Source organism: Otolemur garnettii, unplaced genomic scaffold, assembly GCF_000181295.1.
Source record: "Otolemur garnettii isolate 467f Iridium unplaced genomic scaffold, OtoGar3 scaffold00178, whole genome shotgun sequence".
NCBI classification, from domain to species: Eukaryota; Metazoa; Chordata; class Mammalia; order Primates; family Galagidae; genus Otolemur; species Otolemur garnettii.
In genome coordinates, this window is record NW_003852573.1 from 3,211,309 (window position 1) to 3,223,765 (window position 12,457).

Below are 12,457 nucleotides of genomic sequence, written 5' to 3' on the forward strand. Positions count from 1 at the left end.
ATCTTGCCTGAGATAACAGGTTCAAAACCAGCCTGAGCCAGAGCGAGACCTCATCTCTAAAAATAGCTGGGCGTTGTGGTGGGTGCCTGTTATCCCAGCTACTTGCGAGGCTGAGGCAAGAGAATCCCAAGAGTTTGAGGTTGCTGTGAGCTATGACGCCATGGCACTCTACCAAGGGGGATAGAGTGAGACTCTGTCTCCAAAAAAAAAAGGAGTTCAAGTCTAGGGTAGGCAACATAGTGATATGCAAGACTTCATCTCTAAAGAAACAAATAAATAGGCTGGGTACAGTGGCTCATACCTGTAATCCTAGCACTTTGGAAAGTGAAAGCAGGAAGATCACTTGAGGCCCAGAGTTAGAGACCAGCCTGAGCAACATAGCAAGACCCCTTCTCTATAAAAAATACAAAAATTAGCTGGGCATGATGGTGTATCTCTGTAATCCCACCTGGTCAGGAGATTGAGGCAGAAGAACTGCTTCAACCCTGGAGTTTGAGGTTGTAGTGAGCTATGTTGACACCACTGCACTCTACCTCAGGTAATAGAGACAGATACTGTCTCAAAAATAAATGAATAAAATAAATACATAAATAAAATCTTAGATGTGAAATAAAAAATTATGAATTATATGGAAAGATGGTGGTGAACACAATGGTGTGAATGTTCTTAATGCCACTGAACTATACATTTAATAAAGTTGATAAATTTTGTTATGTTCACTTTTCCACAATTATAAAAAAAAAATGGGGACAATCCCTGTGGCTCAGAGGAGTAGGGCACCGGCCCTGTATGCCAGAGGTGGTGGGTTCAAACCTGGCCTTGGCCAAAAACTGGGGAAAAATAACAGAAAGTTCAACATTGGGCAGCACCTATGGCTCAGTGAGTAGGGCGCCGGCCCCATATACCAAGGGTGATGGGTTCAAACCCAGCTCCAGCCTAACTGCAACAACAACAAAAAAAAATAGGCGTTGTAGCGGGCCCAGCTACTTGGGAGGCTGAGGCTAGAGAATCACCTAAGCCCAAGGAGTTGGAGGTTGCTGTGAGCTGTGACTTTACAGCATTCTACCAAGGATTAATAAGTGAAACTCCGTCTCCAAAAAAAAAAAAAGGGTAGTTTTCCACGTATTGTAATCACACCAAAACCTGGGTATTTAATTTTGTTATAGAGTAGCAAGTCCTGGAAAAAGTATCTGTCATAGAAAACATCAACTTCCTAAATCAAAGTTATTTTACATAGATTTTCAGTAAATATTTTTTTTTTTTTTTTTTTTTGAGACAGAGCCTCAAGCTCTCCCCCTGGGTAGCGTGCCGTGGCATTACAGCTCACAGCAACCTCCAACTCCTGGGCTTAAGCGAGTCTCCTGCCTCCGCCTCCCAAGTAGCTGGGACCACAGGTGCCCGCCACAACGCCCGGCTATTTTTTGGTTGCAGCCGTCATTGTTGTTTGGCGGGTCCGGGCTGGGGATTCGAACCCGCCACCTTAGGTGTACGTGGCTGGCGCCTTAGCCGGTTGAGCTATAGGCGCCGAGCCTCAGTAAATATTTTGAAATGATTTCACTTATAGAGGAATCCAGACTAGTGCTAGGGCAGATTATTCAATCCAGAGTAGCTACAAAACTTAATAGGGTACTTTATGAGGTATTTACCCATCAGTATCATTATAAACAAGATTCTTACATTTAATGGGTGGTTATATTAAAACTAGACTTCTGAGCCCTCTTCAATTTAAGGTTCTACTCAAACTATAATGCTTCACCTTGCCTGACCACCCCATCCAGACATGACCCTGCCCTCTAGATTGTTTAGCCATCTTCTTCATTTACTCACCCTCATGTTTGTTTCAGTTATCACAAACAGTTACTGAGTTGTCCACTACTCTGGTTCATGGGTTACAAAAAGGAATAAGATAAGGGCTTTGTCATCAGTTCAGAATTTAATAAAGGAGTTAACCAAGTAATTTCAAAGCAATGTGAAAAGTGCTATGGCAATGAAGAACAAAGCAGTATAAGCCCATCTGATGACATCAGATATTCCTTTTTTTTTTTTTTTTTTTTTTTGCAGTTCTTGGCCAGGGCCAGGTTTGAACCTGTCACCTCCGGTATATAGGGCTGGTACCCTACTCCTTGAGCTACAGGTGCAGCCCATCAGATACTCCTTTTTACTATAGCTACCTTGTGTATGGTTTTTAGCCTTTAGAGATTGTAAGCTTTTTTTTTTTTTTTTGAGACAGAATCTCACTATGTCAGGGCATCATAGCTCACAGCAACTTCAAACTTAATAGCTCAAGCAATCCTTGCCTCACCCACCTGAGTAGCTGGGACTACAGGCACTTGCCACAATACCCGTCTAATTTTTCTATTTTTAGTAGAGACAGGATCTTACTCTTGCTCAGGCTGGTCTCAAACTCCTAATGTCAAGCTATCCACCTGCCTCAGCCTCTCAGAGTGCTAGGATTATAGGTGTGAGCCACTGCACCAACCTAATAGCACTCTATTTTTTTTTTTTTTTAGAGATATGGTATTTGCCTGGAAATTAGGAACCAATATGGAATTATTTATGAAAGATTAGTAGTTTAAAATGTTAATGCATTATGTATTTCACAGTCTTGTATGTTCTATTTTACTAACTGAAGAGAATAGTAGAATAAAGTCTCTCCTGATAGGTGCCCAGCTAGAAATGGTAAGCCTTTGACAACAAACCAATTTTTTTGTTGTTTTGACATCTTCTACATAGCCTGAAACAAGTTTTGCAATATTATAGGCTCAGACATTTTTTAAGTTAGTGAATGGAGGCAGTAAGTCTGATTGCAGTTGAAAAATGAAATATTTTACCATGGAGCCTGTTCTTTGGAGTAGATATTAGGTATCTTATACCTTTTCACAATTGTTTGAGGTACATATTTTTCCCCTTTAGCCTACAAATGTACTAAACACCATTTAGAGGTTTCCTATTGTTGAACCAGTCTGAAAAATAGGGATAAACTCTCTGGGCCTGAAAGCCTTCCTGCATTCTACAGGGTGTTCCTCCCCTCCCTGAAAAGTAAAAAGGGCCCCCTCCACCCCAGTATAGAATGCCCTCCCTTCCATCCCAGTATAGAATGCCCTCCCTCCACCCCAGTATAGAATGCCCTCCCTCCATCCCAGTATAGAATGCCCTCCCTCCACCCCAGTATAGAATGCCCTCCCATCCATCCCAGTATAGAATGCCCTCCCTCCACCCCAGTATAGAATGCCCTTCCTTACTAAAGAAAACGTTCTTATTCCAGCTCATGGATTCTATCTTTCTTTAAAGAAAAAAACTGATATCAGCTCCTTTCTTTCATTATTATGCAACTAAGGTTCATTTATGGCTTTGCGGCTCCCCTCCCGGTGTATCTCTTGTTCACTACTTTCCTTCCCCTCCCCCCAGCCCCCAGGGCCCCCCTACTACACTAAACGTGAAGAAACGTCCTGCATGATGGAGCTACACTCAGACTTCAGAGTTTAATTTCTTGCTTTTGCCTTATCATGCTCTTTTGTACTTTGATGGAAGACTTCAAAACAGCAGATGTGAATTAACATTTCATTTACGGGATCTGAGTAACAATAGAAAGGGTTTCCAGGCTCGGCGCCTGTAGCTCAACCGGCTAAGGCGCCAGCCACGTACACCTAAGGTGGCGGGTTCGAATCCCCAGCCCGGACCCGCCAAACAACAATGACGGCTGCAACCAAAAAATAGCCGGGCGTTGTGGCGGGCGCCTGTGGTCCCAGCTACTTGGGAGGCGGAGGCAGGAGACTTGCTTGAGCCCAGGAGTTGGAGGTTGCTGTGAGCTGTAATGCCACGGCATGCTACCCAGGGGGAGAGCTTGAGGCTCTGTCTCAAAAAAAAAAAAAAAAAAAAAAGAAAGGGTTTCCAGGGCTGTTCTATGGTTGTTAGAGCTTAGCTTTTCAAGCATAAGAAAATTTCACTGTTTATTTTATTTTATTTTATTTTATTTATTTATTTTGAGACAAAAGTCTTACTATGTCACCCTCAGTAGAGTGCAATGATGTCACACTCACAGCAACCTCAAACTCTTTGGCTTAAGTGATTCTCTTGCCTCAGCCTCCCAAGTACCTGGGACAACAGTCACCTGCCACAACACCGGCTATTTTTTTTGTTGTTGCAGTTGTCGTTTAGCTGGCCCAGGCCAGGTTTGAACTCACCAGCCTCAGTGTATATGGCTGGCGCCATAACCACTATGCTATGGGCGCCAAGCCTCACTGTCCTTTTAAATTAAAACAATGTCTATGCTAATGCATAGAAAGTCAGTCAAAAAGATAAAATGGAGAGAGATGAGATAATTCGGGGATTACCAGTGCTAGATAAATGGGAGTCTAAATTGGGAGTCTCTAAGCAAAAACATGCCAGTAGGCCCTCCCCAGAGTACTGCAAATCGAGAACTCTGAATTGAGGGACCAGCTTCTGACTAGAAAAGCAGTGCCTAAGGGAAGCAATAGGAGGGAGAAGGGGTCTTGAGGTTCACATGGATAGACATTGAACAGTCTTTTTTTGCCTATCTCACATATGAATTCCCTTCTTTAGGGACTCCCTCAGCTTATTAACAGAACCTGCTTACTGCTATAAAAGTTAAGACTGCCAGGCAATCACTGTCCAGCCTCTCTGGTAGCCAAGGCACTCATAAGGAAGCAAGCACTGAACCTACGCTATGCTGACAAGGGTGGGCAGTGTGGCAGGTATGTTGGTGGCAGCATTCCAAGTCTGAGAGGCTGCAGCTCCAGGGCCGTGACAGTGGTATCTTTACCATTCTGGTTTAGTGGCCTGTGTTTGGTTTTTAGCCATCCCAGAGATTTTTATGGCATATCCAATATCCTTCAATAAATTCCTTACTGACTGGGCGTGGTGGCTCACTCCTGTAATCCTAGCACTTTGGGAAGTCAAGTGGGAGAACTGCTTGAGCCTAGAAGTTCAAGACCAGCATGAGCAAGAATGAGACTGCCATCTCGACAAAAAAATAAAAATTAGCTGGGCATGTGATGCAGGCCTGTAGTCCAGCTAGTAGGGAGACTGAAGCAGGAGGATCATTTGAGCCCCCATCTCTCAGTCCAAAAGTTTCCCTCCTCTTTTTCACTCCTACCTTTTGCTTGTATTTTGAGATTCTTTTTTCTGTTTTGGCTACCTTGAAGTTCATTGTGGACCAAATTTCCTGATTTTAGAAAGTCAGGATGATAAGCCAGGTGTGGTGGCTCATGCCTATAATTCTAGCACTCTGAGAGGCTGAAGTGAGTGAATTGATTGAGCCTTAGGAGTTTGAGACCAATCCGAGCAAACATGAGACCCCATCACTACTAAAAATAGAAAAGCTAGCCAGGTCATGGCTGGTGCCTATAGTCCCAGCTACTCGAAAGGCTGAGGCAAGAAAATCACTTCAGCCTAAGAATTTGAGGCTGCTGTGAAACTATGATGTCACAGCACTCCACCAAGGGTGACAAAGTGAGACTCTCTCTCAAAAGAGAAAAAAAAAGGAAATTTGCTTTAACCTCAACCCCAGAGATGGTCTAGAGAGGTGTCCTCAAGCTATGGCCCGTGGGCCACATGCAGCCTACCTCGGACATTTATCCGGCCCACCAGGTGTTTTTGCCACTGCTGCCTGTCCTACTTAGCAGCCGACTCATCCCAGGGCCTGCAGTCTGGTCCCCCAACTGTCTGAGGGATAGTGAACTGGCCCCCCATTTAAAAAGTTTGAGGACCCCTGGTCTAGAGCCATTAGCCTTTCGGGGTGGTATGCAATTCATTAGTGGCCACAATTCATTGCCTACTTTATTTAATAATTCATTATAAAATACCCCTTGTTGGGTACTCAGGAGAAAAGTCAGGAATGAATTTGATCAGAAAGAACACATTCTTTGCAATCAGACAAAGGATCAAGCCTGTGAAATTGTATCCCCTAAAATCCACACACAAAAATCCTGGGTGAAATTCTCCCTAATGCTCAAAATCCACAAGAAATCTCCATTGACCCTATTTCTCAAGTTTCTTTTCTGTATTTGGCGTGTGTCTCATTACTACCACCATCACTCACCATAACAACAAAACTTGTCAATGCAATACTGTCATCCAGCAGAAATTACTGGACTGGGGCGCATGTATAATCAGGGGAAGCACATTTCAACAGGGGACTTATGAAATCTGTAGCTTCCTACAAAGGGGCTCTGCATGCAAATACCATTTGAAACTGCTTCCTCTGACGTTCTTACCTTGGGCCTACTGGAAACTTTTTTTTTTTTTTTTTTGAGACAGTTTCACTCTGTTGCCCTGGATAGAAAGAAAAGAGTGTCATAGTGTCAGACTAGCTCACAGCAACATCAAACTCTTGGGCTCAAGTGATCTTGCCTCTGCCTCCTGACTACCTGGGACTACAGGCTCCTGCTTTAATGCCTGGCTAGTTTTTCTATTTTTAGAGAGACGGGATCTCCCTCTTGCTCAGGCTGGTCTGGAATTCCTGATCAAGTGATCCGTCTGCCTCAGGCTCCCAGAGTGCTAGGATAACAAGTGTGAGCCACTGCACCTAGCCTATTTATACTTAATATATGTTAAGGAGTCTAAAAACTATGATTGAAATACCTAAACTTCTTAATGAAATAGATAGCAAATTTCTTACAATTCCTCAAGAATGCCAGTCAGCGGCTCGGCGCCTGTGGCTCAAGTGGCTAAGGCGCCAGCCACATACACCTAAGGTGGCGGGTTAGAATCCAACCTGGGCCCGCCAAACAACAATGATGGTTGCAACCAAAAAATAGCCGGGCATTGTGGCGGGTGCCTGCGGTCCCAGCTACTTGGGAGGCGGAGGCAGGAGACTCACTTGAGCCCAGGAGTTGGAGGTTGCTGTGAGCTGTGTGATGCCACAGCACTCTACCCAGGGGGACAGCTTGAGGCTCTATCTCAAAAAAAAAAAAAAAAAGAATATCAGTTAGCCTTGCTCTTTACTGAGTTTCTCCTGAAGCTTATGAAGCTTCCCTATAGATTTCCTAAGACATTTGCAAGAGCAGAGAATAATTCATTTTAGGCAAGAACCCCTCTACTCCTCTCCAGTTCTAAAGGACATGTGTAATGCCAGAAAGTGGTCCTGGGTCCCCCAAATGGCAGAGAATACCAGTAAGGTAAAGCAGCAGCCTCCAACCTTTTTGGCACCAGCAACCAGATTCATGGAAGGCAAGTTTTCCATGGACCAGCGGCTGATGGGAGAGCTGGTTTTCAGATGATTCAAGTACATTACATTTCCTGTGTACTTGATTTCTATTGTTATTACATTGTAATACATGATGAAATAATTATACAACTCACCATAATGCAGAATCCATGGGAGCCCTGAGCTTGTTTTCCTGCAACTACATGGTCCCATCTGGGGGTGATGGGAGACAGTCACAGATGAAGCTTCACTCAGCCCACTCAGCCACCACTCACCTCCTGCTGTGCAGCACCATTGCTAACAGGCCACAGACAAGACTGGCCCTTGGCCAGTTTGGGACCATGGAGGTAAAGGGTTATCTCGGAGGATTGCTTCTATGAGAGTTAATTTTGTATGGCAACTTAGCTAGTCCACAGTTACTCAGACATTTGGATAAATGTTATTGTAGATGTTTCTATAAGGTATATATATATATATTTTTTTTTTTTTTGAGACAGAGTCTTGCCTTCTTGCCCCCAGTAGAGTGCTGTGATGTCATAGCTCACAGCAACCTCAAATTCCTAGGCTGAAGTGATCCTCTTGCCTCAGCCTCTCAAGTAGCTGGCACCCGGCTATATTTTAGGGATGGGGTCTCATTCATACTCAGGCTGGTCTTGAACTGAGCTCAAGCAATCCATCAGCCTTGGCCTCCCAGAGTGCTAGGATTACAGCTGTGAGCCACTGCACCCAGCCTATAAGGTATGTTTTAAATTAACATTAAATCGGTGGACCATGAAGCAGATTACCCTGCATAAAGTAGGTGGGCTTCATTCAATCAGCTGAAGGCCTTAAGAGAAAAAACTGACCTCCCCTAACAAGAAGAAATCCTGCCAAGAGATACCTTTGAACTCTGCAGGAAGCCAGGGCAGAAAAGGAGGAAAATATCCTCTCAGGTTGCAGAGGGCAGCATGCTCCATCGGACATGAAACACTCCTGGGAGAGGGTAGAGAGCCTGGCTGGACTTCCCGCCATTTTAGTTTGGGTCAGAGTCCAAAATACATACTGTCTTGTGACGCTTGAGTTTCTGGTTTTAGCTGAGGGATGTTGTAGGATGTATAGAGAAGGACAAATAATAGAAATGCCTAACCGGGGGGGAAAAGGGTTAAGGAAAACTTTCCCTGCACAAATTGGAGTTAGGTGAAGGGGAGGTCTCAGTAAGACAAGGTCAGTGAGCCCTAAGTAGTTCCTGAACTCAGCGGTGCATGGGAGAGGAAGTGGGTCAGAGTCAGAGAGGAGTCCGGTTAGGGAGGCTGTTAACTCTATGTACATAACCTGACGGTCATTTACTATGTGTTTGTCTCCTGTGACTCAGCCTGAGCTAAAGAAGTAATACTGTATTTGATAGCTTTTATCTGAGCTGCTAAATGTTAACAGATAATTCTCCACAGGGCTCTCATGTTTCTGCACATCTAGGGAGCAGAGGCACTGAAGGCCTTTCTCCCGGTCTACCTGTTTAGAAGGTACAGATAGTAAGTATCTCCCCCTGGAGCAGAGGGCTGGTCTGCTTACCATCCAGTATAATACAGATAATGTCTCCCTCTGGGCAAAGCATGGGTTTCTTAAGCTCAGGGTTCCTCAGCTACATACGTGTGGCATCTGCCTAGACAGCTTCATTCTCCATGGATCCAGAGGGGTGGGGAAGGGCAAGAGGACCCAACCTGAGCATCAGGCTTGTGCTTCTTGCTGTGCTCTGAATAATAAAGTCCTTTGCCTCTGAACCTCTCATGGCTTCTGTCAGCACCCAGGATAACCCTTCACAGTATTTTTGCTAGTTTGGTTTTTGTTGTTGTTGTTGTTTTTTTAGTAGAGACAGGGTCTTTCTCTGTTACATAGGCTAGAGTGTAGTGGCATCATCACAGCTCACTGCAAATTCAAACTCCTGGGCTCAAGTGATCCTCCTGCCTCAGCTTCCCCAGTAGCTAGGGAAGTGTACCCCACTATCACCTGTATTTGCCTTTTGAGAAGTAAAAAACTAGCTTTAGTTCTGGCTGCTTTTACATGTCCTCATAGTTGATGAATCTTACCCACACTGTGCCCTACTACAGTCCTAGCTGAAGTAGGGTTTTAGGCCAATGGACTTATCTATATCCCTTCTAATATCAGAATGCTTTAGGCTTTCAGGCTCGCTTGGTGGCTCATGCCTGTAACCCTAGCATTCTAGAAGGCAGAGATATGCACATCCCTTGACCTCAGGAGTTCAAGACCAGCCTTAGCAAGAGCAAGACTCCCATCTCTACTAAAAATACAAAAAACATATATGTTAGCCGTGCATTGTGGTGACACCTGCAGTTCCAGCTACGTGGGAGGCTGAGGCAGGAGAATCATCTAAACCCAGGAGTTTCAGGTTGCTATGAGCTAGGCTGACACCGCAGCACTCTAGCCTAAGCAACAGAGTGAGACTCTATTTCAGAAAAGGAGAGAAACAATGCTTTGCTCTTTCTATGAATCTGCGCTTTCTATGGAGTCACAGAGCAATCAAGCAAAAGGTGAACATTTTATTGATGTAAAGACAAAGCCCAAGAAGTGCTGAGTTCCGTGCCAGGCAGTGTTCTGCTTGCCATGTGGAGTAGGCTCTTAATTAAAACAGGAAACATAAACTGAGTTAAAATTGGAAGCCTGCTATCTAAGGAGCAATGAGACAGAGGTGGTAATAACCAAATAGCATGTGGCCACAAGATGATTCTAGCAAGGCTCACATTGGTGGTGGGGAATGAATATAACAGAATGTTCTATTTCTAGGCTTTTCTGTAATATCTTATACTTTAAAATATGTGTTTAGGTGGCACCCGTAGCACAGTGGTTAGGGTGCTGGCCACATACACCAAGGCTGGTGGGTTTGAACCTGGCCTGGGCCAACTAAAATCAACAATGACAACTGCAACAACAACAACAAAATAGCTGGGCATTGTGGCAGGCACCTGTCGTCCTAGCTACTTGGGAGACTGAGGCAAGAGAATCACTTAAGCCAAGAGTTGGAGGTTGCTGTGAGCGGTGACACCACAGCACTCTACCAAGGGCAACATAGTGAGACTTTGTCTCAAATAAATAAATAAAATATGTGTTTATAGAAACTATCAAAATCGTAGTACTAATGGAATACATTAATCTAATTAAGCATTTAGAAGCAAGTGTTAACTTTGAGCAACTCTAGCCTTCACCCTCCCCAGTGAATTTGGTCAACATATTCTGCTGATTTATGTGAACAAATATAAACAACTATTGAAACATTTTAGATTAGTAAAGAGAAGATCAGTATAAAGTAAACTTTTAGGTCATTCATCTTAAATGACTCAAATCCTCTTTTCAAAATGTCTAAGTCTGTACGAGGATAAATGGGGCTGCACCTGGGGGCTCGCTGCTGTAACTCGATCACTCTGAGAGGCAAGGTGGGAAGAGGTCAGGAGTTTGAGGCTAGCCTGAACAAGAGCAAGACCTGTCTCTACTGAAAATGGAAAAATTAGCCCAACATGGTGGCGTGTGCCTGTGGTCCCAGCTACTAGGGAGGCTGAGGCAAAAGAATCTCTTGAGCCCAGGAGTTTGAGATTGCTATGATCACACCACTCTACACTCCGGCCAGGGCAACAGAGCAAGACTATGCATCAAAAAGAAAAAAGAAAGATGGAATGAATGAAGGTAGAATAAGTTTTACATGACTTAATATAATGGTTTTTGGCAGAACTAGTGAATTAGTTTGTTTAGCTTCTTTTATAGTTAATATCTGAAAATAATTTCGACAGACATTTGAGATGGTTCAAAGAGAATGTATTTCTGTGTGCTGCTGGAGATGCACTTTATCCAAAGATGGCATTATCTGAAAAATAAAAAATAAAAAGTATTTGTTGTATAGCTTATAATACATTTCGTAGTTTTCAAAATAACCCTGGAGGGCACAGCACTGTTTTTCAGATACAGAAACTAAGATTTAGAAACACTAAATGACAAAAGGCACGAGGCTAGTGGATGGCAGAGGCAGCACTTGAACGCAAATCTCCTGTTTCTAAGGCTGTGTGTTTAAGTAACACTGCCCCTTTGGCTTCCACATCTCCTCGTGAAAGACTAGAGAGGGACCTTAGCTCTGGCTAAGAAAACTCCTTGCCCACTGTTCACATCACTGTTGATGGAAGCAATAGGAGCCCCCAGAACTCCGAGTGCTCTTAGCAAAATCTCTAACCTCCCCCCACAGCACTCCTGGCCTTCCCACCAGTCTAGATCACCACCAGGTTAGACCATCAGGACTAATCTCATTCTGTCCCTTACCCTGTTTACACTGGCTAGATCAAGAAGCCCGGAGCTCTGGGTCACCCCACATGCCCTGAATACTAATCCCCATACAGCTCCATGGGCAGACAGCCCCCTGCCCAGCACCTCCTATCCCCCACCCACTGCTTTGTGTTTCCCCATAGCACCTAGCCCTTATCACTGTCTGACATTTCTATTTTTTTAGCTTATTTATCTGGCTCTACCCCATAAAATCTAAGCTTTCAGAGGCAGGGATTTTATCCATCGCTGTACTGACAAAGGGACACAACAGTTCCTGACATAAAGTAGGCACCCATAAATATTTGTGGAATGAAGAATAAATGAGTGTTTATTCCTCTCTATAGGTGTGCAAAGGAAAAGAGTAGAATGCCTTCTATTCCTATTGTATATGTACCTTATTATCTTCTTCCATTCTGAAGATCACTCTATAGCAACCAACCAGGGTTGCTGTGGGAAACTAAGTTTGTAAGTCATCACTCAAGGGCATGGCTACTGGGCTCAAGAGGAATGAGGCAAGACCCATCACTATTTCTGGAGAAGTATATTTCATTTCACATCTCAATATTTATTCAATCAGCCAACAATTTCCTAGTGCCTAATTTGTACCAGATACCATTCTAGGGGCTGAGGACAAAGCAGTGAAAAAACAGACACCCTCCCTCTACTTCCAAGAAGCTTAGTGCTCTTTAGGGAATGGCAAACACCACGTGGGGGAAAGAAGTCTGGGTTAGGGGTTGTAGCACGTTGAGGAGGGCTGAGTAGATCGAGTAATCTCCAATGAGTTGATTTCAACAAGGATCTAAACAGAGAGAGAGAAGGAAAGAGATCCAGGCTGGGGGAACAGCATGTGCCAAGTCTGAGGTGGGAACCAGCTTGGGATGTCCTAGGAAAGGAAGAAGGTCATGGTGGCAGCTCAGCACCTGTGGCTCAAGTGGCTAAGGCGCTAGTCACATACACCTAAGGTGGCGGGTTGTTTTGGCAGCCTGGGCC

At 44.2% G+C, this 12,457-nt stretch overlaps 1 protein-coding gene across 1 annotated transcript in view; it reads right to left on the bottom strand.

Annotated features, from left to right (window-relative positions):
• Positions 1 to 10,947: 10,947 nt before the first annotated feature.
• SPATA45 (spermatogenesis associated 45) overlaps positions 10,948 to 12,457 on the bottom strand; it is a 9,012-nt gene continuing 7,502 nt past the window's right edge. The window contains exon 2 of the mRNA XM_023519485.1: positions 10,948 to 11,018. Within this exon, the coding sequence (XP_023375253.1) occupies positions 10,999 to 11,018 (20 nt within the window). The 3' untranslated portion in view covers positions 10,948 to 10,998. The remainder of the gene's footprint in view (positions 11,019 to 12,457) is intronic.